Source organism: Myotis nattereri (assembly GCF_964212035.1).
Source record: "Myotis nattereri genome assembly, chromosome: 11".
Classification (NCBI taxonomy): domain Eukaryota; kingdom Metazoa; phylum Chordata; class Mammalia; order Chiroptera; family Vespertilionidae; genus Myotis; species Myotis nattereri.
In genome coordinates this window covers 32,848,657-32,874,673 of record NC_138086.1, presented here as the reverse complement: position 1 = coordinate 32,874,673, position 26,017 = coordinate 32,848,657, and the positions used below count along the sequence as shown (strand labels likewise).

The window sequence follows — 26,017 nt, the reverse complement described above, 5'->3', positions numbered from 1 at the left end:
CTCTTTTATTAGATAGGATATGATATGTATGTTTGTGTGTATGGCATTATATATAATGTATGATGTATATGTGTAGGATATATTTGTATGTGTGTATATATATGATATTTTCAATATTTTTGAATTATGATTCTTCTTCATGGAATACTCTTTTAAACTACTTTTTACTAGTAAATGTTGCTGGATTGCCCTAGCTGGTTTGGCTCAGTTGATAGAGTGTCAGCCTGCGGACTGAAGGGTCCCAGGTTTGATTCCGGTCAAGGTCATATGCCCAGGTTGAGGGATTGATCATCAGTAGGGGGCGTGAAGGAAGCAGCCAATTAATTATTTTCTCTCATCATTGATGTTTCTATTTCTTTCTCCCTCTCCCTTCTGCTCTGAAATCAATAAAGATATATTTTTTAAAAAATATTACATTTTAAACACACAATAGAACTCTTTTCATCTTTGCATATTATTTTCCCCTTTCATTCATAATTATACATTGTTGTCATCTTGGTATGCATGCTATTTTGAATTCTGCTCATAACAATTTTTCATTCTATATAATCTTTAGAGTTGTATATGTGCCCTATTTAATCATTGCCTACTGTTGAGCACTTGGATCTTTCTCCACTCCTGTTGTGATAGGTACTATACAAAATATCTTCAAAGCATTTTAGAAATATTAGATAACACAAGACAGCAAGATGCTTCTCTCAGAATTCAAGAAGAAAGATTATTTCCATCACAGGCTGAGTGAGGTTATGATTAAAGCCCCTGTGGATTTAGTTACTCTGCCAAAGTGTCCTGTTATTTATTTTTAAACCCTCATTTGAACATATGAGTGCACATTAACCTTTAACCTTTAATCTCATTACTTGCACATTTCTTACTCAGTTAAATTCTAACCAAGAACTTGGGATTCTCTCAACCTTCTAAAATTAGAGTCCACAGGTCTTATTGAGATGAACCAATTTTTAACAGAAGAAGCTCCTACTTTTATGATAAAAAAAAAAAAACTATAAGTAATAAAACGATGTGGTCTACTTTTAGCCTAGTGAGAATAGCACAGATGCCAGGACATAAGCCTCGTAGTCACTGCCCTATCTTCCTGCTTAGAAAGCATCATGATCTGCAATTAGAACACTAGCCTCCACGTCCAAAGCTGCCTCAGTCTAGTTAGTTTCCTGAGCACTTTCTCTGGGTGCAGAACTAGTGCTTTATGTACAAAACTAGTCCCATCTTCTTTCTCTTAGGTATTCATGTGCACAAACACTGGGTTGTTGTCATAAACTAGTTGCAGCCACATTATAGAGCTCAGGATTCTAGTACTTTTACTTCTAAAATGCTTTGAAGATATTTCATATATCCTGGGAAAAGCACAGACTTCAGAAAGTCTGTCTGGGGCTTTCTCTAAAACCTTGGGCCTGAGCTAACCTCTCTAAGCCTCATATGTCAAGTAGGATGAATATGACTACCTTTCAGGGTGGTTGTGAGAATTGAATGAATTAAGAAACATGCTTAGAGTACCTAAAGCATTTTACTTATTTTGACATCCCATCTCCATGCTATGGTATGTAAGCATATGATGTCATGAATATCACTAATATCACTTTCAACCATTGAAAATTACCAGCATCCATCATTATGCTCTTTTGGCCAAAATCATGTGTGTTGTCCCAGTTGTATTAGGTATTGAGATTTTAATTGATATTTTTACCTACTTTCTCCACCAAACTGAGGCAGCACCATCATGAATGATTGCCATATTTTACCCCCTTTATTTTTAACAAAATAGATACTAGACACCGATAAAATATTTAATGCAGTTAAACATATCATTAGATAACCAATCTTGGGAAGATTTCAGGAAAATCAACCAAAATATTTAGTCTACTCTGTCTTTTGGATAAAAAAGCCCTTGTCTCAGCAGAAAGGCTGGGGAGTGTTGGGGGGGGGGGGTGGTAAGAGATCAACTGAAGGACTTGTATGCAGGCATATAAGCATAACCAATGGACACAAGACACTGGGGCCGGGGGGGGGGGGGGGTGAGGGCACGTGCTGGGGGGTAGGGGAGGCCAGGGGAAGGGCAATGGGGGAAAAAAGGAGACATATGTACTACTATTTGTAATACTTTAAACAATAAAAAAGTCCTTGTCTCATTTTAACCCAAATCTCAGTCTTTTATTAAAGAGTTCTAACTCTGTTTGTTCAATTGTACATTCATTTAACCAGAATTCATTGAGTATATTCTATATCCCAGGCATTATTTCTTCTTTCAAGAAAATTATTTCCAACAATCTCAGAATTAGGAGCCAGAAACATCTTCAATAACCTGAGTCATAAGATATGACAAAAACCAAGTAAATGTTGTAGGAATAAGTCTGTGATACCATGTGTCAGTAGAACATAGAACCAGGGTTTACTGATAGTCACTGCACAGTGTGACCTTGGCATCTTCCAACTCTCTTTTTCCCTTTAAGTGGGAAGTGTTGGAGTAGAGCAGGGATGGAGAACGTCCAACCCAAGGGCCATATAAGGTCTACAAAATCATTTGGTCTGGCCCTGCCAAGGCTTTAGGGTGAGTTAATTAAATGTTTGATCAAATACAGCAGGTTATTTTTAAGTTTATAATTTTGTATGGCCCAAGAATGATGTTATAAATATCCAAATGGCCCTTGGCAGAAAAAAGATTCCCCACCTCTGGAGTGGAGGGTTTTTGACCCCGTTTTAGCTTTTACTCTGTTGAGACTGGTTTCAGTCTTCAGTGATGCCTCTGTACTCAAAATCGATCAGAAATGCAGAGAAAAGATGGGTGTACAAATGTTCATGCTCTAAACTGTCCAAATACTCCAAGTACTTTAGCTTGTAAAAACCCCTGTTAAACCTAATTGACAAATATTATAAATAAATGCCATATATCACCTTCATTTTGAAAGATGAAGAGATGTTATATACAAAAGCATCTTTTTAAATTCCAGATCATTAAGATTTCGGAATTTTTAAAATTTAGTATCTACTTAAAATGAGCTCAAGTAAAACAAGAAAACTGCTAGATTACTGAAGGTAACATGAATATGACTCCCCACGTAGTTTGGAAAGCAACAATATCTGAGCAGATATTAATAAGCTTATTTATAACAAGGATCCACAAATCTTTGGAGGTCATTGCTAGTTAGTTATATGTTAGGTACACTAGAGGCCCGGTGCGTGGATTCATGCATAGGTGGGGTCCCTCAACCTGGCCTGCAGGGATCGGGCCAAAACTGACTCTTCAACATCCCCCGAGGGGTCCCAAATTGCGAGAGGGCGGTTCTCAAGTGACACACCCTTAAATTGGGCCCCGTCCTCTCTGGTTCCAGTTGTGTCACCCGAGAACTGCAGCTGCCAAGTCACCGCAGCTCTGCAGCTCCTGCATTGAGCATCTGCCCCCTGGTGATCAGTGTGCATCATAGCTACCAGTTGGAGCGTCTGCCTCCTGGTGGTCATTGCATGTCATAGCTACTGGTCGGACGGTTGCATGGTCAAGGATCACTTAGGCTTATATATATATATATATATAGATACAGAATGCTGATTGTAGATTTTATGTCACGATCATGGCCAGGCATGATAAAGGTTATACTTTCCTAACTCACACTCTGTGTTTCTTACTACATCCTTAGCCATTCTATATATTAAAAGGCTAATATGCTAAGGGTCTGATCATCCAGTCCTCTGTTCAACCAACCAAAGCATGATATGCTAAAGATATGCTAAGGACTGCTCAACCCCTTGCTATGACGTGCACTGACCACCAGGGGGTAGACACTCTGACCGGTAGGTTAGCTTGCTGCTGGGGTCCAGCCATCGGGACTGAGCAAGATGGCCGGACATGCCCTGGAGCCCTCCCGCAGTCCCTCCCTGGCTGGCCAACCTCCCATGTCCCTCTCTGGCCCTGATCATGCACCAGTGGGGTCCCTCGGCCTGAACTGTGCCCTCTCTCAATCTGGGACCCTTCAGGGGACGTTGAAGAGCTAGTTTTGGCCCCATCCCTCAGGCATAAAAGGCTAATATGCAAATCGACCATACAGTGGAATGACTGGTCGCTATGATGTGCACTGACCACCAAGGGGCAGATGCTCAACACAGGAGCTTCCCCCTCATGGTCAGTGTGCTCCCACAGGGGGAATGCCACTCAGACAGAAGCTGGGCTCACAGCTGGCAAATGCAGCAGTGGTGGTGGGAGCCTCTCACCAAGAGCCCTCCCAAGGGCTCCCAGACTGCAAGAGAGCGCAGGCCAGGCTGAGGGACCCCTCCCCCGAAGTGCATGAATTTCATGCATCGGGCCTCTAGTGTATAATAAAATTGTACTAACTGTTTCTCACAAAATAAAGTAGAAGTTTTTTTAGAGTAAATGCAAGTGGGATGATATTGCACCATATAAGAGAAATTACTAAATCTCAATTCAGCTTTCTTTTCCTTTTTATGAACATTCTCCTTTCTTCAGTTTCAAAATATATGCTTCTTGGTGGGAAATAATGAAATAATCCAGAAGTATATAAAGTAAAAAGTGGAAGATCTTCGTCCTCCACCTATCCCTCTGCCTCTTGCTAATTCTATTTTTCTCCCAGAAATGATCACAGCTTGGACTGTGTCTTTTCTGGCTCTTTCCCACATTGCTGTGTATGTACTGGGGTTGGGGCGGAAGAGCTAGTGGGGTAGAAAGAGAAACAGAGAAAGAGAGATTTGCACTTTGATTCCCACTTAATATATAACATTTTTTCCATATGCCTGTATAAATATGTGCATTATACTTTGTAATTTCTGTATAGCATTTCACAGTTGGATTTTTCCATAAGTCATTTAGCATTAGTACACATTAAGGTTATTTTCTCATTTTTTCCCCTTATCAGCAATGATACAATGAATTTTTTTTTTTTCACTAAAACCCATAGACTTGTTATACACCTATTCATTTTAAACACTCAACAAGTTTCCTTTTAGAAACACCTTATTTTTTAAATCTTCATACATATATAGCAACAGAAAATAGACTAATGAACACACATGTACTCATCCCCAGGGTCCACAATGATCAACTCCTGGCTGACTGGTATCCACTCATACCCCACTCACTCTCTCCCTTCCAGGCTTTTTGATGAAAGTCCCAATCACTGCATCATTTTATCCATAAAATAGTGTATCTCTAAAAGATAAAGACTAATCTTTTTGTTAATACTCACCTGAGGATATTTTTCCATTGATTTGTTATCTGAATTTGGTTTTATTAATAAAATAAATTAAGATGGATTTATTGATAGTCACATAGAACCATAGATAAAGCTATAAATGAAACTTATGTTCAAAATAAATTTCATCAAATACAAGGTCTTGGATCTATTGTCTACTTGCCTAGGATGTGTTCTATTTCTTCACACTTAAAGTAAAAAGCTTCAAGTCAAGGTTTGGCCATCTGTAATAATCCTTTTTATTTTTCAGTGTACCCGGCAAGCTCTGCAGTGGATGAGAGCTTTCATTGCCTCTTTTCTTTTTTTTTAATGTATCTTTATTGCCGAAACCGGTTTGGCTCAGTGGATAGAGCGTCGGCCTGCGGACTGAAAGGTCCCAGGTTCGATTCCGGTCAAGGGCATGTACCTGGGTTGTGGGCACATCCCCAGTGGGGGATGTACAGGAGGCGGCTGATCGATGTTTCTCTCTCATCGATGTTTCTGACTCTCTCTCTCTCTCCCTTCCTCTCTGTAAAAAATCAATAAAATATATTTTAAAAAATGTATCTTTATTATGGAAAATATTACAGATGTTTCATAGATTTATTTATTTATTTAGTTTTAGAGAGAGTGAAAAGGAAGGATGGAGGAGGGAAAGAGAGAGAGAAACATTGATGTGAGAGAGACACATCGATTGGTTGTCTCTTGCACACACCCTGATTGGGGCCAGGGATTGAACCTGCAACCCAGGTACATTCCCCTGACCTGGAATCGAACCCACGACCCTTTGGTGCACAGGCTAACACTGTAACCACTGTGCACACAGGCCAGGGCAAGACTAATTTTTAAATAACCACAATATTGTTAACACATTTTTAAATAGCATTTTTCTGACCTAACAAAATGTTTTCTGAAAGCATTCTGTAAATATCTCAGTGTATTTTGTATATATCTCTGTACTTATCCCTTGGATCATTTGGGTTATTCATATTTTTGTGCTTTCTTTGACAGCACATATACTAATAGGATTGTTTGTATTTGATCTAAGTGAGTTCTATAACAATTACTTCACACCCCCACTGTGATTTTGGAACTGAATTTGGCCTTTATATATTTCAAAGCTATATTTTGGGTTCTAGGAACATGAATTTTGTTATGGTTTGCACATTTTTGTCAGTATAAAATATTCTTCTTTCTTGCAACTAATATTTTTCACATTGAACTCTATTTTGTTTAACATTATATTTACTATGCCTATCTTTTTTGTTGTTGATCCTTTTAAAAAAATATTTACTTTTTAGTATCAGCTTGATTGTGTAACACAATCAGAGCCTTTGTCACTTACAAGGGGAAAATTCATTTATATAATTGAGAAAATTGATGTTTGTTCTAGTTGCTATCATCTTGCTCAGTGCTTTCTGTTATACTTTTTTGTTTTTAATTTTTTCTCTATTGGTTGAATTTCTTTTTCTCTTTTCGCTATTGGGAAATTACAGTTTTTCTGTTCTTTCCAAGTCATCTTTAATTTTTCCCCCAGCTCTTTATTTAAAACTAGGGGCCCAGTGCATGAAGATTCGTGCATGGGGGCGAGAGGGGGGGCGTTCCTCAGCCCTACCTGCACCCTCTCCAATCTGGGAGCACTCAGGGGAGCCCTCTCCAATCCGAGAGTTTCTGTCTGTCTTTGCAATCATATGAACAAATTGTCTGAGACCCCCAACCCAGTTTGGTTTGTTGCTCACAGAATAATAGAGGCATTATTTTTGTTTCATTGGTGGAGATTTCCTGGAAGTTTTAGGATATCTTCCCTTTAATTTTTCCTAGATACTTTGATTTTACTTATGTCTCTCATCTTTGCTTTCCCTCCATCCCCCACTGCAACAGTAACTTGCTTCAGGCTCAGTTTGCTCTAGTTGTGTAGGACAGTGGTCGGCAAACTCATTAGTCAACAGAGCCAAATATCAACAGTACAATGATTGAAATTTCTTTTGAGAGCCAAATTTTTTAAACTTAAACTATATAGGTTGGTACACTGTTATTAACTTAATTAGGGTACTCCTACGCTGGCCTTTGCTAAAAACGTCCTCAATCTGATTGAGGAACGTTCGCTGAGGTCGACCCCTTCCAACTCTCCCATCCACACTCATCTTGTATACTTGTTTTGTCTATCTCCTTTCCGAAAACCGACTTCTGCGCATGGGCCACTAAGTTTCAATCACACTGTATGTGCGCATCCACACGTGGTATTTTGTGGAAGAGCCACACTCAGGGGCCAAAAAGCCACATGTGGCTCGCGAACCGCGGTTTGTTGATCACTAGTCTAGGAGATCCGTCTGCCACCAGAACTACGATTCCCAGCCTTCTTGGTGCTCCCCGCACTCTGGGCTTCCGCTTCCAGTCCTGGGGCTCCCATCAGAACTACTATTCCCAGAATTTCTGGTGCTCCCCGTGCCGGGAGCAACCGAGGGAGCCACGGCCTCCCAAGCCTCTGGCTCTCCTGCTCTGCTCTCCGCCCGGCGACCGAGGGAACCACATCCCCCCAAGGCGGCAACCAAAGGAGCCACGTCCCCCCAAGCTGCCAGCTCTCCCGCTTCTGCTCTCTGCCTGGTGCCTGTGTATGCAAATTAACCCACTATCTTTGTTGGGTTAATTTGCATATTCACTCTGATTGGCTGATGGGCGTAGGGAAGGGATGGTCAATTTACATGTTTCTCTTTTATTATGTAGGATTTTTCACACTTATGGGAAGGTTGAAGGAATAACCTAATGATAACCTTACCTATCACCTAGATTCACCAGTGGTTAGATTTTTTCACATATTCTATATAAACACACAGGGACAGATAATTTTGCCTAACCACTCGAGAGTAACCTCTGGACATCTTGACATTTCACACCTAAACACTTCAGCATATATCTTCTAAAGACAAAGGCATTGTCCGACATAAGCAAAACACAGCTGTCTCACTCAAAAGTCACATTAATACAATACTCTTATCTAATGTCCATATTTAAATTACTCCAATTGTCCTAACAATGTCTTTTTTTTTTTAAATTAAGGATCCAACCAAGATAGTTCCCAGCTTTTCTTATCTTTCAGGACATGAGCATTTTTGAGGCATTCAGCCTGGTTATTGCATGGAATTACCCCTTGGTTTGGATTTGTCTAGTTGCTTTCTCACGAGTACACTCGGTTCAATATTTTTGGCAAGAATACTATACAGGTGACATTGTGTTTATCACAATATATCAAACTAAGAAGACTTGTGGTCAATTTGTTATTGGCGATGTTTAAATTGGCCATTTAGTTAAACTAGAGTTTGCTAGATTTTCCCGTTGTAGTAGTGCCTTTCGTGTCTTTCCCCTATTTAAATAATTTAAATAATGGCAATTTAGACTATTAATATCCTGTTCAACAATCTTTTACCCTGTGGTTTTATCAACCATTCATGATCTGCGCCTTAGTCGATATTTATAAAAGTGTTTGCTTCTACCACTTGGGGAGCTCCTGTGTTCCTTAATGATTCATATGAAGTATCACCTCCTCCAGACACTGCCTCCCCCTCACCTATTCTAATATACTAGTAGATGCCTCTCTTCCGGAAACCCATAGCAACATGATGCTCTAGGACTTACTCCAGCTGAGTATAGGTTTACTTGTAGGTTTTTCCCAGAATTGATTGCATGCTTCTTTCCAGAGGAACTTTCCCTCCCGACCCTCACAACATTGTGCTGTTGGTTCTGTGGTTGTTTTTAAATTCTGTTTGCCTTGGTATGGCTCTGTACTGATGGAACCCTCCCCCCCCCCACTTTTATTTAAAGAAAGCAAATGTGTTATAATTTATTTATAGTTGGTGTTCTTTGAAGGTCCAATTGTTGCAAATTTGGCAAGTAAAAGCCCTATTAAGATGAGTCCTGCCCTAACCAGTTTGGCTCAGTGGATAGAGCATCAGCCTGCGCACTCAAGGGTCCCAGGATTGATTCCAGTCAAGGGCATGTACCTTGGTTGCGGGTACATCCCCAGTAGGGACTGTGCAGGAGGCAGTTGATCGATGTTTCTCTCTCATCGATGTTTCTAACTCTCTATCCCTCTTCCTTCCTCTCTGTAAAAAATCAATAATATATATTTTAAAAAAAAAGATGAGTCCTGAGTCCTCTGACACACCCCATCAGTTTTTAATACTTAATTATTGACACAAGATGTTGCACGTTTACCTGGTCCTCTTCCTGTCCAAAACCTAGATTCAGCTGTTGCTTCAAGGAATCCTGATCCTTTTAGTGGTGAATAGTATTTAGAAACCAAGCTCATCTAGGTGTGCTCATTGCCATTGTGCTGTCATCATTTCCGGACCCCTAAAAAAACAGAGCCAAGAAATATATAGGTTTTAATCCTGAATCTATACTGATACCCCCAATTTTAATCCAAAACCACAGAATTATTCTTCTCCTCCACCCACTCCATGTTTGTTATCTTCCTCTATCATAGTGAGAATACTGGTTTCCAGCAACTTCATTATGTACTCATTTGCTCAGTCCTGTACTGCATACAAAATAACTTACTATTCCCCTATTATTACCAGCAGCAAACTCACTAAGTTCAGGGATTTTTGGAGTTAGTTGTTGTTGTTGTCCTCAGAATATTCTACACAGAGCACAGAAAATATTCTGTTCAAAAATTATTTGAATTGTTTTTTTCATTTGGTCCTATTTTTGTTTAACGTGAGTTTTCCCCCATATTTGTTGATTCAGTTTTAATTTTTGAATATGTAAACTGTGAACAAGGTTACAACAGCAGAATGTATATCCTTTTTAAGTGCATGTGAAATATTCAGGAAGCAAGACCATATGATATGCCATAAAAATATCTCAACAAGATTAAAAGGATTTAAATCATGAATAGTATGTCCTGATCACAATGGTATTAAATTAGAAATCAATAGCATAAACATATATGTAATACCTAAATATTTATAAGTTAAAAAACACAAATTACTCTGTAAGTCAAAGAAGAAATTACAAAGGATATTATAGAATATTTTGAACTGAATAAAAATGAAAATACAGCATGCCAGAATTTACGGAATGCAGTTAAAGCAGTGCTTAGAGAGAAATTTAAATGCTTTTATTAGAAAAGTGAAAAATTAAACTCAGTGGCCTAAGTTTCCACACCAAAAAGCTAAAAAAATAAAAAGGAAAATCAAATTAAACCCAAAATATATGGAAAGATTAAGAAGATAATCAAAATAAGAGCAAAAATAAATGAAATAGGAAATAGAAAAACAATAGAGGAAACAATAAAATGAAAAGCTGGTTGGTAGAAAAAAAAAGTATGATAAATTTCTAAGTATATGTTTATGCCAATAACAGAGATAACACAAATTATAAATTCTAGGGATGGAATAAAGGACATTAATACAGACATTAAAAGGATAATAAGGAAATATTATAACAACTTTATGCCAATAAATTTGACAACTTGGATGAAATGGAAAATTTCCTAATAGACAAAAACTACTAAAATTGACAAAAGAAGAAACAGAAAATAGATGTTAATTGAGTTGAACTGTAATTAAAAATGTTTCAATACTAAATGCAATGTGGTAGGCTGGATTGGATACTAGAAAACATTAGTGGCAAAACTGGTAAAATTTGTATAAAGTCTAGACTTTAGGTAACAGTATTTTGCCAATGTTAACTTCCTAGTTTTGATAAATGTACTATCTATAATAATAAAAGCGTAATATGCTAATTAGACTGGACATCCTTCCGGACGACCTTCCAGACAAAGCCACGGTGGTGGGGGCTGAGGCAGAGGCAGCTGCCTTGGCAGGGGGCCCAGGGAGCCGCCACAGCAGAGGGGGCTGAGCCCCTTGCACAAATTTCGTGCAGCGGGACTCTAGTGATTATATAACATGTTAACATTAGGGAAACTAGGTGAGGGGAAAATAGGAACTCTACTTACTATATTGTCAACTTTTATATTTATTGTTTTAAAATAAAAGCTTTACTTAAAATCAACGACAATGCAAAAAAAAAAACAAAAAAAAAAAACAAAAAACCCAATTTTAAAAAGCCTCCAGACCCAGATAGTGTCACTGATGAATTGTATCAAACATTCAAAGAACAAGTAATATTAATCCTACATGAACTCTTCTAGAAAACAAGAGAGAAGGAACATTTTTGGAACTTGATTTATTAAACCAGCATTTCTCTGGGACCAAACCCAAGAAAAGTACACTACAGAACAATATCCCTCATGAACAAGATGCAAAAATTCTTTTAAAAAATATTGTAAATAGAATATAGTGATATAGAGAAAGGATAATACAACATGATGAAGTAGGGCTCATCTTAGGAATGTGTGGCTGCTTTTACATTCAAACATCAAATCAATTCACCATATTAACAAAACAAATAAGAAAACCATATAATTAAAGACATGCACACACACACACACAAAGCACTTGACAAACTTTAATACCCAATCATGATAAAATGTCAGCAAACTCAAAATAAAAAGGGACCCTAATGTGGCAGGAGTCATCTCTGAAAAACCAAACCTAAGAATGTACTGAATGGTAAAATACCCTAAAATTGAGAACAAGGCAAGGAAGAATATCTGCTCCCACTGGCTTTAGTCAACATTGTACAAAAGGGCCTAGCCAATGCAATAAGGCAAGTAGAAGAAGGCATAGAGATTAAAAATTAAGAAGTAAACCCATGTTTATTTGCAGAAAGCATGATCATCTATGTAAAAAAAATGTTCAATCTACAAAAAAAGCTACTATAATAATTAAGCAAAGTTGCAGAATACAAGTTCAACATTCAAAAATTAATTATATTTTATATACTAGCAGCCAAAAAAAGTTATTGAAATTAAAAATACAGTATCAATTAAAACAGGACCCAAAATCATGAAACGCTAATGGATAAATTTAACAAAATATGTTACTGGACCTGTATGTTGAAAACTACAAAACATATTGAGACAAATTTAATAAAACCTAAAGAAATGGAAAAATACACCATGTTAATGTATCAGAACACTCAATATTTCAAACTATGGTGGTTTTGGCATAAGGATAGAAATACAGATGAATGAAACAGACTAGATCAGCGGTTCTCAACCTGTGGGTCGCGACCCCTTTGGGGGTCGAATGACCCTTTCACAGGGGTCACCTAAGACCATCGGAAAACACATATATAATTACATATTGTTTTTGTGATTAATCACTATGCTTTAATTATGTTCAATTTGTAACAATGAAAATACATCCTGCATATCAGATATTTACATTACGATTCATAACAGTAGCAAAATTACAGTTATGAAGTAGCAACGAAAATAATTTTATGGTTGGGGGTCACCACAACATGAGGAACTGTATTAAAGGGTTGCAGCATTAGGAAGTTGAGAACCACTGGACTAGACAGTTAAAAAATAGACCCACAGTTTTATGCTCAATTATTTTTTGGCAAGGTGCTAAAAATCTTTTCAACAGATGGTTCTGAAACCCTTATGGGGGATAAAATAAATCTCGAAATGTATCCCACTCCATACATAATAAATAATTAAAAATTGATCTAGACTTAAATGCAGAAGCTAAAATTCATTGTTTTTCAGTGTTTCCTTGCAGCATCCTTCTGACCATACAGTTGCCATAGCCTTACCTATCACAAATGGTATAGGGATCTATACCACTGGGATCTCAGCTTATAGAGGTTACTCTGCCCCCATATTCCCTAATAATCCCACAGGCTCCATCTCCATTTTGGGCAGGAACAGATGGTGCTCTGAAAAAACATATAGCACGGATATGCAGCAGTCCTGTGGGCTGGCAATGAATGGGTGAAGAGCTGGAGTAACAGTCAGTCCTCTTGGGTTCAGGTAACAGGAGGGTCTCACTAGAATTGAGTCCAGTCAGCTCCCCTGGCCCACATCTATATATATATAAAAGGCTAATATGCAAAGTGTCCCCTCAGGAGTTTGACTGGGAGACCAGGAGTTCAATCCCTCACTATGGCACGTGCTGATCACCAGGGAGTGGCGTGGAATGAAGGAAGGCCCCAGTTAGCAGCCAGGGAAGGAAGGCCCCAATTGGCACTGATCGCCAGCCAGGCCTAGGGACCCTAACCATGCATGAATTTCATGCACTGGGCCTCTAGTTTTGAGATAATAGTGATTCTAACAGCACCATGAACTCAAATGTTTATTGAGGTTTTTTCCAGGAAACTAATAGCATGAAATTTATAAACAAGACTCCTTATAAGGATGAAAAGATGATTTGCCATTCAGTTCTTTTGTTGTTGTTGTTTAATATATTTTTATTGACTTCAGAAAGGAAGGGAAAGGGAAAGGGAAAGAGAGATAGAAACATCAATAATGAGAGAGAATTATTGATCGGCTGCCTCCTGCACATCACCCACTGGGGATGGAACCTGAAACACGGACATGTGCCCTGACCAGGAATAGAACCCTGACCTCCTAGTTCATAGGTTGACACAACCACTGAGCCACACCAGCCAGGCCAGTTCTTTATGTAATGCTTAAAGGGCACTTTTAACCCTTAAATCCAGAATATTTCACATATAGTGTTGGGTAAACACAGCAAGGCTTTCTTCGAGATTTCCTTTGGAGAATTTATACACAGATTAAGCAGAGCAGAATTATTGCTGAGTCCCTGTCTTTCCTCAAAGGAGTCTCCATACCCAGTGAGGTCAGATCTGTTCACTAGGTTCTCCCACTCTCTGGAAGAGCTAAGGATGATAATATTAGTAAAGCTGACTCTTGCTATATGCCAGGTGCTGTTCTAGAGCTATCTGTAGAGCCTCTCCTTTAAGAGAACATGTGTCTTTTTTGCAGTTGTGAAGACGATCTTTCCGAGGACCGAGAGGAGCTTCTGCACGGCATTTCTGAGCTGGACATCACCAACTCGGATTGTTTCCCATCCCAGCTGCTAGTGCATGGAGCTTTAGCCTTTCCCCTGGGGTTAGATTCCTACCACGGTTGTGTTATAGCGGCTGCCCGCTATGGCCGGGGCCGGGTGGTAGTGATGGGCCACAAGGTACTATTCACCGTGGGTAAACTGGGCCCCTTTCTGCTCAATGCTGTGCGTTGGCTGGATGCAGGCCGCCGAGGCAAGATCGTGGTGCAGACGGAACTAAGGACAATGAGTGGTCTGCTTGCAGTGGGGGGCATAGACACCAGCATTGAGCCCAATCTGACCAGTGATGCGAGTGTCTATTGTTTTGAGCCCACGAGTGATGTGGGAGTCCAGGAGCTGCAGGAATTTGTAGCTGAGGGCGGGGGCCTGTTTGTTGCAGCCCAAGCCTGGTGGTGGGCCTTCAAGAACCCTGGAGTGTCGCCTCTGGCTCGGTTCCCAGGGAACCTCCTGCTCAACCCCCTAGGCATCAGTATCACAAGCCAAAGCCTCAATCCAGGGCCCTTTCGTACTCCAAAAGCGGGGATAAGGACCTATCACTTCCGCTCCACTCTGGCTGAGTTCCAGGTTATAATGGGCAGGAAGAGAGGGAATGTGGAAAAGGGGTGGTTGGCAAAGCTGGGGCCGGATGGCGCAGCTTTCCTGCAGATCCCTGCAGAAGAGATCCCTGCCTATATGTCTGTGCATCGGCTCCTCAGGAAGCTGCTGAGTCGATACCGGCTCCCAGTGGCGACCCGAGAGAACCCAGTCATCAATGACTGCTGCAGGGGTGCTATGCTCTCCCTGGCCACAGGTCTGGCCCACTCTGGGAGTGACCTCTCTCTGTTAGTCCCAGAAATTGAAGACATGTACAGCAGCTCCTATCTGCGCCCCTCTGAATCTCCTATCACCGTTCAGGTCAACTGCAACAATCCAGGTATGGAAGTAGGGGTGGGAGCTCAGGGTTGGGGGAATGATACATAATGACTTAGCTCACTTCAGGGACCTGATCACTTCCAGAAGGCCACCTCCACCCTTTGCCATGTACTTTTAAGGAGATAGGGATTGGGGCATTAGGTAATGTTTGCAAGAGTTGAGTCAGGGCAGCGTGGACGGGAAAGATGTACAGAACTCATGAAGGGCCTGTGGAGATGCTGGATGGAGATGGAATTATGGAGGGGGAGTAAAGTCCTTCCATGCTTTTGACAGGCACCCGGTATTGCTGGATGAGCACTGGGCTGTACATACCTGGAAGGCAAATTATAGAGGTCTCCCTGCCTGAAGCTGCTGCCTCTGCTGACCTGAAGGTAAGGCCACACCCACCTCCCCAGGAAACATGGAGCCCAAATGTTCTTGCTTTCACAGTTGGCATCTTGATCCTCATAAAAACTCTACTGGCAATATGGGCATGTACTTTTACCCCCATTTTAAGGATGAGGCAACTAACATGCAGAACAGTTAAGTGATTGATTGAAATGTATAGATCTGATATATTTCAGAGCCAGGACTCAAACCTAATCACCTCCTCACCCTGAAGTTTTGTGCGTTTCACTGATATCATAGAGTAGGGAATAGGAAAGGTGCCATGTGGAAGGCGCCCTAGCACACAGAGGTATTCAGTAAACCTTAGTTCACTCCCATCTCATATGTCTCTCCCACTGTAGCACAAGTCCTTTCTGACTCCAGCTTCTTCCTGGGATGCCAAAGACTGTTCCTTGCTATCCCTGCCCCCCTCAGCTCTGTCACTTGCACATATACATACCCTAGTCACATATTAAGTTGCAGTGCTGCTCTGTCTCCCTTGAAGGTCTCTGTGACAGGAGTCTTATAGATCGGAACTGAGTCAATCCTCTACCACATCAGCCTGTCACACTAGATGCCACTGGGCCTCCTCTGGAGTCAGCAAAAGGCTGGATCCCTTCCATCCCATGCCAACACCAGAGTCCCCATCATGGAACACCTAGTGCCCTCACATCAGCATCTTAACATCACCTTAGTAGAGCTGTTTGACTCCCCTGGGAGGATATTTTCACACCATTCAGTCCATACCACCTAAAGAATGATGCAATTCCATAGGTTTAGCACACACAGTTCATAGACATGGGGTCATATACCTGGTGCCCTTCCTGTCCCCACCTCATGGGCATTATCCTCTTCCACCGCATGCATTTCAGGTGACTCTGTGGGGGGGGTATCTCTGCTCCAGATACAGATTGGCTGCCACACAGATGACCTGACCAGGGCCAGCAAGCTGTTCCGAGGCCCACTGGTAATCAACCGGTGCTGCTTGGACAAGCCCACAAAATCAATCACCTGCCTCTGGGGCGGCCTCCTCTACATCATCATGCCTCAGAGCAGCAAGCTGGGTTCTGTGCCCATCACTGTGAAAGGGGCTGTGCATGCTCCATTCTACAAATTGGGTGAGTGTGCGCTATGGAGTGAACCCTGGGGCAGGAGAGTTGGGGGTGAGGAGGACACTGGGACTGTTTGGTGCAGGAAGAGAAAGATTCAGATTGGAGGAAAGAAGGAAGGTAAGCCTCCTTAGATTCATCTTTGGGGCCAAGGAGATAGACCAACCCACATCCGTGGGGATGCCATAGAAGAAGGATGGAGATGGGGACATGGTTGTTCATGGCCTTGGTGTTCTCCTCCTGGGGTTCAGGTTAGGTGTTTTAACCTAAGGGATTCGGAAAAGGGCATTTCAACCCCATGGCCTCTCTTCTCAGGGGAGACATCCCTGGAGGAGTGGAAGAGGTGTCTCCAGGAGAATCCAGGTCCCTGGGGAGAGCTGGCTACGGACAACATCATCCTGACAGTGCCAACCGCCAACCTTCGCACGCTGGATAATCCTGAGCCGGTGCTTCGCCTCTGGGATGAGGTGATGCAGGCTGTGGCACGGCTGGGGGCTGAGCCCTTCCCCTTGCGTCTGCCTCAGAGGATTGTTGCCGATGTGCAGATTTCAGTAGGTGGGTGCCCTGTTCCAAGCAGCCCTGTGGGACTTCTTCCTCCCAAAGGCCATGCATTGGGCAGCCAGCAGGGAAAACATGCTTTTCTAGCAAGACAAATAAGATGTAATCCTCGTTATTTAAATGAAAAGGAAAAAGGTGTATTTAAAAAAAAATAGACTCAGTGACTTTCACAAAATTTGGAAACTACCTAAATGTCCAACAATTATGGAATGGATAATTAATATATTGTGTGTACCCTCAATAGACATTGAGGAAGACGTTTAAAGTGATATTTTGATGGTGTTTTACCAGTGAGCCAGGAGGCCTAAAAAATTTGGGCCTATAGAAATTTTATTTCTATAGGGGGGTCTATAGAAATTAAATAAGCATGGACATTGCTCTAGGCCAGGGGTGGGCAAACTTTTTGACTCGAGGGCCACAATGGGTTCTTAAACTGGACCGGAGGGCCGGAACAAAAGCATGGATGGAGTGTTTGTGTGAACTAATATAAATTCAAAGTAAACATCATTACATAAAAGGGTACGGTCTTTTTTTTTTTTTTTAGTTTTATTCATTTCAAACGGGCCATAGTTTGCCCATGGCTGCTCTAGAATCTAGGTTTTTTTGGCTTACGATCACTATAAAGTAATATTAATGTGGGCAACCCCACATCTAAATGACAAGAAGGGAACACCCTCAATGAATTCTTAATTTTGAGAAAAGAGTATAATGACATAGGTTCCCATGGACAGGGCACTCTCATAAACATAGAAATCTTGAGTAGTAACATGAACAGTGATTTGGGACCTGCATCACCTCCCATAAGCACATACTCTCAGTTCAGAGTGAGGATGAGGGATCATTACAGAGTGAGAAGATAAGGAGGAAAGCTCTGGATTTGGATTGACCTTCTGAGCAGTACGGGGTTCTGGAAGTCATTGGGGTTACTAAGTATTTTGGGAGATACAAAACAGAGAAGAACTTTGTAAGATATGTGGGGAGCACTCTAACCCTCCACCTCCCTCCTCTATTTTCAGGCTGGATGCATGCGGGGTACCCCATCATGTGCCACCTGGAGTCAGTGCAGGAGCTCATCAATGAGAAACTCATCAGAACCAAGGGGCTATGGGGCCCTGTCCATGAGCTCGGCCGCAACCAGCAGCGGCAGGAGTGGGAATTCCCACCACACACCACTGAGGCCACCTGCAACCTGTGGTGTGTTTATGTTCACGAAACGGTCTTGGGCATTCCTCGAGGCCGTGCCAATATTGCCCTGTGGCCCCCAGTTCGGGAGAAAAGAGTCAGAATCTACCTGAGCAAGGGTCCCAATCTGAAAAACTGGAATGCGTGGACAGCCCTGGAAACATATTTACAGGTATACTAGGCAAAAAGGAAGGGTGATGGGAACCTTTTATTCTGGGGATACCAGAGCATCATTGTTAGGTGATGTTCTTGTAACCCAGAAGACCTCCCACTACACCTGTCTCCCATGCTAGGCCTCAGGAGACCCTAACAAAGCCCAATTGTGGCAGTCCTATTAGATGATGCCTCTCAGTATATCATTTTGCATGATCCTAAGTAGAGTTAACTGCCTCATCCCCACCCTCACCCTATGAACTTGAAGAAATGCATGAGAATAGATAGGAAGCACTGAGAGAGGTGAAAACACGTAGAGGCATGTGTATTGCTATAAATACAGTTACTATCACAGGCTTTAGACCAGACATAACTGAGATTGACACCATTGACTATTTAACAGCTATCTAAAACCAAAAAGCCTCCCCACACAGAAAGCAAATATGGGATAGGACATATTTTTTTTTTCCTCAGATGAGTATACCCTCTTCTCAATATGACTTGGCTGTGCCTGTTTCCACCTTATAGGCGATCTAAGATTTCTCCCTGGCCTGAACATGGAGGTTGCCTTTGCCTTGAATTATCATTCAAACACCCCAGTTCTGCCCCTGAGTCCCTGGATTAGTTCCCAGTTCATTGTGGAGAGTTTCATCACCTTGGATTCTGGAACTCAATCCCAGACCAGTCACACTATGTCGTCTGGTTTTTCCACCTGCTCCAGTTCCTCTGTGTTTATTCCCGTGGCCTTGAGAATGACAGTGAAACTGCCTGGGGGACTCTACTTAAACTTGTCATTAGGGCCACTTCACCCCAGGGACAGAAGTTCCACATCTGTGACATAAAGTTGAGGTTGTTCTAGGGAACTGCTAACGTCTCTTTTCATGCTCTATAACCCAGCCTAACATGGGCTGTTTCCAATGGTCTCAGGATGGATGCCTTTCTGAAATGATACTCTTAACTCTAGCTACCTAGAATATATATAGTATTCTGCTTCTACCATACTCACTCCTCCCCTCCCCCCCGCCCAAGGCCATTTTAGTTGCCTTGTAAATTAACAAAGACCTATGATTAATGAGGATTATGACAGGATAGGAGTTCCCTAAATATTGGGTTTAACTTTGCAACTATGGAAGATATAAGGTTTTTTTTTCATGCCAGCCCATTTGTGTAATATCCTAGTGAGATATTACATAATCTAGTGAGATATATGAATAATGATAGATTTAACTGCCTCAGCCCCACAAGCACAACACGCAATCATTTATTGAGTGTCTGCTTTGTGCTGAGCACTATGCTAGCTGAGAGACCCCTTTTTTAAAAATTGATTTCAGAGAGAGGAAGAGAGAGAGAGAGAGAGAAATGTATTATTTGCTTCCTGTATGCCTCCTACTGGGGATCAAGCCCGCAACCAGGGCATGTGCCCTGATCAGGCATCGAACTGACCACCTTCTGGTGCTTGGGTCGACACTCAACCACTGAGCCACACCAGCTGAGCGAGAGGCCCTTCTTAAGATTCAAATATGAAAGAGGGCATGAGGCCAGCAGATAAAGCAGGAAAGATGGTCCGTCATAGCCATGCAATTAGTGTTGAAGGGGTTCAATGCAGTAAATTCATTTATCAGAGTGTTTTTTAGGTCTTCTTGTTGTAGACTGCCTGTCTCATCCTGCCTCATCCTTCTCTTTTCAGCTCCAGGAAGCCTTTGGTTGGGAACCCTTCATCCGTCTCTTCACTGAGTATCGTAACCAGACCAACTTGCCCACCGACAATGTTGACAAGATGAATCTGTGGGTGAAGATGTTCTCCCACCAAGTGCAGAAGAATCTGGCTCCCTTCTTTGAGGCCTGGGCCTGGCCAATCCAGAAGGAAGTGGCTACCAGCCTGGCCTATCTGCCTGAATGGAAGGAAAATATTATGAAATTGTACCTCCTCACACAGATGTAAGGAGTGCCTAGCAAGGTGGCAGATAGAGAGGTGTGGGGAGGTAGACAGAGACAAGAATTCACTCCTCAGCCTCTGTCTCTTAGGGCTCTAGCCTTGTCCTCTGGGCTCACTGCCCTAGTTCTGTCTCTCGAAAGTGGGTTAAAAACACAGTAAGAAAGTGGAATCAGAATTTCTCAGGGGCAAGGCCTTCTGTTTATGAGTCTTGTTCCTCAGCTCTCTGCTATCAGATTCACTCCTAACCCTAATTGGGCCAGTTCTGAGAGCTTTCTATGCTAGCCCTTGGTTCACCATCATGGCCCATAGCCCATAGAGAGTAGTTCTCATCCTGACATCCTGAGGACTCACTGGATTTTATTTTTAATGAGTTATTCCAAAAACCCTGACCATAGAACCCAACTGAAATACAAATTTATCATGATTTCCATAGCTCCCTGAGGACTCATATATTTTGTGTATTGGGTAGTTTTCAAAGAGCTTGAAAAGTATTCTGGTGAAATAGAACCCATAGCTAGGGTTAGCTCTTAGGAAAGTTGTTTTATTTTGGTATTCTTATTTCTTTGTGTATACGATGAGGATAAAAATTCCTACTCCACGGGTTGTCATAGAGACTCAGTAATTCTGAAGAGGTTTGTGAATACAGTGCATACTGTCCAAGGGATTGCTTTATTTTATGCTGTTTCACAGAGTAGTGAGCTGACTACTTCCCATAGCCTAGAGGTTAAGATCATCAACTCTCATAGTTGACTCCCCTGCCTCCAGATCCTGGTTCTTTCACCTGTTAGTTATATGACTCTGGGCAAGTTCCTTAATGTCTCTGTCACCCAACTTCCTCATCTCTAAAATGGGATTGATTTCATAGGATTATTGTGAGGATTAAATTTTAGTGCCTCTGAAAGTGATTAGAACAGTTAGCTGGCCGTTAGTAGGTACAAAGAAAATGTCAACTGCCATTATTATTATCAAATTAACTCACTATCATTGGAGAACTAGACTTCACTTTTAGATGGCTTTTACAAAAGCAGTGTAATTAATCCTATGCCCTCCTACACTTCCTATACCAACCTCTAAAAGGAGTCTGGTAGTTGCTTTATGATCTAAAGGAAGGGCTCTAAATTCACAGGGTTTTACAAGCTACTTAGGGTTTTGGGCTCTCAGTTCCATTGTTCAGGTAGAATTCCATCTCTGTCACTTGAAAACTCAGGAAAATTCCAGTAGGATGCTTGTCTTTAGCAAACAATGGGCAACTGGCTCAGTGTTGGTGTTTATATTTCCATAGTGACACAGATTTCTATCATTGTCAAGAGTTACTTACTAGTTGGGCAGATAAAGTTCACACAATATAGAAATATTTACTTTGGAATAAAAGAACTAGATATAACCAACTTGAATTTCACTTGATTAAAAGATTTTCTTAAATGTTCTTCTAATCATATTCAGAAACTCCCATTTCTTTGTAGCTTCAACTAGAGTCAAGGATGTAGGATTAATGTTGTATACATCCAACCAGTTTTCTTTTAGCTCACTTCTTTTTATTTAGTTATTGTAATACACCATTTTGTTTGCTTTACTGAAAACTGGGTGGGTGCATAAATAATAAGATTTGACCTAGATGTTTCTCTTTGGATTTTTTAAAATGTATTTTTATTGATTTCAGAGGGGAAGGGGGAGGGAGAGAGAGAGAAAAACATCAATGATGAGAGAGAATCATTGATCGGCTGCCTCCTGCACGCCCCCTGCTGGAGATTGAGCTGCAACTCAGGCTTGTGCCCTTGACTGGAATTGAATCAGGGACCCTTCAGTCCACAGGCTGACACCCTATCCACTGAGCCAAACCAGTTAGGGCCATTCAACCTTTAAAATAATTGCTATCAACCCCTGGCCAGTTTGTTCAGTGGTTAGAGCATTGGTCTGCAGACCAATGGGTCAAATATTCAATTCCTGGTCAAGGGCACGTACTTCAGTTGCAGGCTCGATTCCTGGCCCCAGTTGGGACACACACAGGAGACAATCAATCGATGTGTCTTCTCATATCAATGTTTCTCTCTCTCTCTCTCTCTCTCTCTCTCTCTCTCTCTCTCTCTCTCCCTCCCTCCCTCTCTCCCTTTCTCTCCCTGTCTGTGTCTCCTTCCCCTCCACTCTCTCTCTAAAAAAAGTCAATGGAAGAAATATCCTCAGGTGAGGATTACAAAAAAAATAATAATAATTGCTATCGATTAGTGGGATGTCAAGTACATGCCAGTTATTGGACTGGTTCCTTTATATATATAGTTTCATTAAATCCTCACAGTGATCTTATAAGATGGAAATTTACTGCTCCTTTTTTAGGAATGAGCAAACTGAATTTTATGGAGGGCAATTGAAGTGCCTAAGGCTACACTGCCAACAAGTGATAGAGCTGGGATTTGAACCTGGGCATTCTGATTACAGTGGGTGTTAGTAACTACAGTGCTTTGAATAACAAAATAAATGAGTAAATTAAGAAACCAACCAGCAAATAGAGATATCTTTATGTCTCTACTTGCCAGCACTTTGGCTGCTTGTACTCGCTCCTCATCTAATTTTATCAGAACAAAAAATACCTTTGTTTATCCCAAATTCCAGTTCAAAGGAAGAATCTGAGGTAGGCCCCTGAAGTGTTTCCCAATAGACAGAGCTAGGATGATCCCTTTAGTGTCATCCAACTCTTTTTAGGTTTCAGGTTATTCAGGTTTCAGTCCTTCCCTCTAGGGCACCATGAAAGCATCTACTAGCTTATTGGATTTTGAATAATGGGTTATTTTGATGAAGTGCCTGACTCCCCAAAGTCCCAGATATTGCATGTTCTCAGAAAGGAAATTAGATCCTGAGTTATTTAGAATAATACTTATATCTATTCTTGCCCTCTTTAATCCATTTTTATCAGTACAGCCCTGGGGATGGATGTCTTAAAAATGTAAAACTATCCATACCACCTCCTTACTTAAAAGCTTCCAGGGCTACTTTGAATTTAAGATGATGAACTGAACATACAAATTTATCTCTCCTCCCTCTACAGGCCCCATTGAAATTGAAGTAAAAGAAAACTGGAAGGCATTTGGTTATGAATGAAGAAGACCTCAACACATTTCTGGACAGAAAGTGGATGAAGTATGAAAAAAGAATGAAAGAGTGAAGGTACCTTTCAGAGAGAATATAAGCTGATCTGAATAAACATAACCACAGAGAGGCTTGGGCACCTAAAAGGTCTATCTACTAAAGAATTATACCAGTTGTAAAATTGAACCCCATCGCATTCTACCCTATCCCTTGTGCATAGAATTCAGGCAGTCAACTATTGGTACCAGTGAGAACTCTGTTGTTGCTATTATTGTTGTTGTTGTTGTTGTTTATATAAAGAAATTGAATAAATTACCTGAGAGAGGTAGGAGTTGGTGCTTCAGAATGAAATTTCTTTTTATGTAAATAAGTGATCCCTTAGCCTATCAGCTAATTCTTTACTGACAGTTGAAACGCCCCATACTCAAGTAACCAAGCGTTTCTAGTCATAGAAGAAGCTTACTGGAAAAACAGACCAAACCATACAATGACAGAGGAAACCCATATCAACTCCTATAAAAGTCAACAGTTATATTAATGCTTAAATACAACTGGTCAGCTAGGAATTACCAGACATTGAGCATTGGGGGGTGCGGGGGGGAGAGGCGGGGGAGTGGGAGGGAGGGCCAAGGGAGACGTATGTAAGAAAAAATTACCAACTAGAATTAGGAGATTGGAAAACTGCACCCAATTCTGGAGGAAACAAAGTCAAAATGGAAAAAGTAACTTTAAAATCTAGTTATATCTTCAGAAAGATCTGAGGTATATTTGTAAGATGAAAACAGGATGCTACAGAGAAAGGAAAAACTGAGAATAAGGAGAGCCCTTTACAAGTGAAATATTGTCAAAAAATACCCAAGCTTGAAATAAAGTTGATGGAATCTCCCTAGATATAGATCAAAAATAAACAGCAGAAACTATAAAGAAAGGAAAGATCTAGACAATATCTAACCATTAGTGTTTTTTAAAAAGAAAACAGAAAATATAGGCAAAGAAAAATAATAATTGAAGAACAGAAAGAACTAAGTCTCCAGATTCAGGGGGCTCCAATAAAACCTACATTGAGACACAATTATGTGAAATTTTGGAATATTAAGGATAGAGGGAAGACATTAAAACTGCCCAGAGGGAAAATAAAATTGGGTCATCATAATTAGCTTAGCCAAACAGGAATGAGAAACAGACTGGGCAGCAGATTTTTCGTCAGCAACACTAAAAACTAGAAGCCAATGGAACAATGTCTTCACACACCTTATGAAAAATTATGTACCCAGAATTCCATAGCAAGCCAAGCTGCTGAGTCAAGTCAAAATATATTTTCTGACATGCAAGTTTTCAGCAAGTCTACCTTCACTGCACCCTTACTGAAGAAATATCTTGAGGAAGTTCTCCAGCAAAATGAGGATGAGAACCAAGAAAGAGGAAGAAACAGAATCTAGGAAACAATGGACCTCACCCAGGCAAGATGTATCACTCTAGAGCAGGGGTGGGCAAACTTTTTGACTCGGAGGGCCACAATGGGTTCTTAAACTGGACTGGAGGGCCGGAACAAAAGCATGGATGGAGTGTTTGTGTGAACTAATATAAATTCAAAGTAAACATCATTACATAAAAGGGTACGGTCTTTTTTTTCAATAGTTTTATTCATTTCAAACGGGCCGCATCCGGCCCGCGGGCCATAGTTTGCCCACAGCTGCTCTAGAGTGACAGTTATCCAACAGGATGTCTCACTCTGGAGTTGGGGTAGAGAACCATTTTTCTGCCAAGGGCCATTTGGATATTTATAACATCATTTTTAGGCCATACAAAATTATAAACCTAAAAATTAGCTTGTTATATTTGGTCAAACATTTAATTAACTCATCTCTAATGCCTTGGCAGGGCAAGACCAAATGATTTCTTGGGCCAAGGGCTGGATGTTCCCCAGTCCTGATTTAGAGTGACTGTTATCCAACAGGATGTCTCACTCTAGAGTGACAGTTAGTTATCCAGCACACAGACCCAGTTCAGATGAGAGTACACAGTCCCAGGCTCTCTGGGAAGAATATTCATTTTGTGCCAAGGATAGTATCACCGAGAAGTTACAATGTTTGAGAGTATTAAGTACATACATTCTTTAGTCAACCAAAAAGAAAACAAAACAAAAATATATCAAGAAATTTAAGCCCATTTCTAAAACAACAACAATAAAAATACTCATGGAATATAAGAAGAGACTCGATTTGACAATGGCAGTAAGTCTATTTCCTTTCAAATGGCACAGGCATGACGTTGGATGTGTATGGAAGAAAATGTCCTAGCTTCTATGTGGCTCTCAGTAAACAGTATTTATATAGCCAAAATAATATAAATGCTATTTATTGGTACTTAGTGTTCTGATCAGCCTATAGGCAAAACATGAAAGACTTAATTTTTTATTCAGAAATGAAATTGAAATTAACCCTGACAAGTTAAAAAGAGCAGAAAGAGGTTGAAAATTGGCTGTGGGAAAAGAGGTGGAAGGAAGAGTAGGGCTGCTCATATATTTAAAGTGGGGATGGAAAAAGAATCTACAGTTAATGGAATAAGAGCTGGAGGATTGGTATG

At 40.9% G+C, this 26,017-nt stretch overlaps 1 protein-coding gene across 4 annotated transcripts in view; it reads left to right on the top strand.

Moving 5' to 3' along the window:
* Positions 1–25,557, top strand: part of TCAF1 (TRPM8 channel associated factor 1) — a 46,458-nt gene extending 20,901 nt beyond the window's left edge. For 2 of the 4 annotated variants that reach the window (XM_081102717.1, XM_081102718.1), the window contains exons 3-9: positions 14,053–15,047; positions 15,320–15,417; positions 16,317–16,530; positions 16,837–17,076; positions 18,096–18,433; positions 20,102–20,352; positions 23,391–25,557. In XM_081102717.1, coding sequence (XP_080958843.1) covers positions 14,053–15,047; positions 15,320–15,417; positions 16,317–16,530; positions 16,837–17,076; positions 18,096–18,433; positions 20,102–20,352; positions 23,391–23,400 — 2,146 coding nt within the window. In that variant the 3' untranslated portion in view covers positions 23,401–25,557. The remainder of the gene's footprint in view (positions 1–14,052; positions 15,048–15,319; positions 15,418–16,316; positions 16,531–16,836; positions 17,077–18,095; positions 18,434–20,101; positions 20,353–23,390) is intronic. The other 2 variants (XR_013996606.1, XR_013996607.1) reach the window with 1 other exon arrangement.
* The last annotated feature ends 460 nt before the right edge of the window (positions 25,558–26,017 follow it).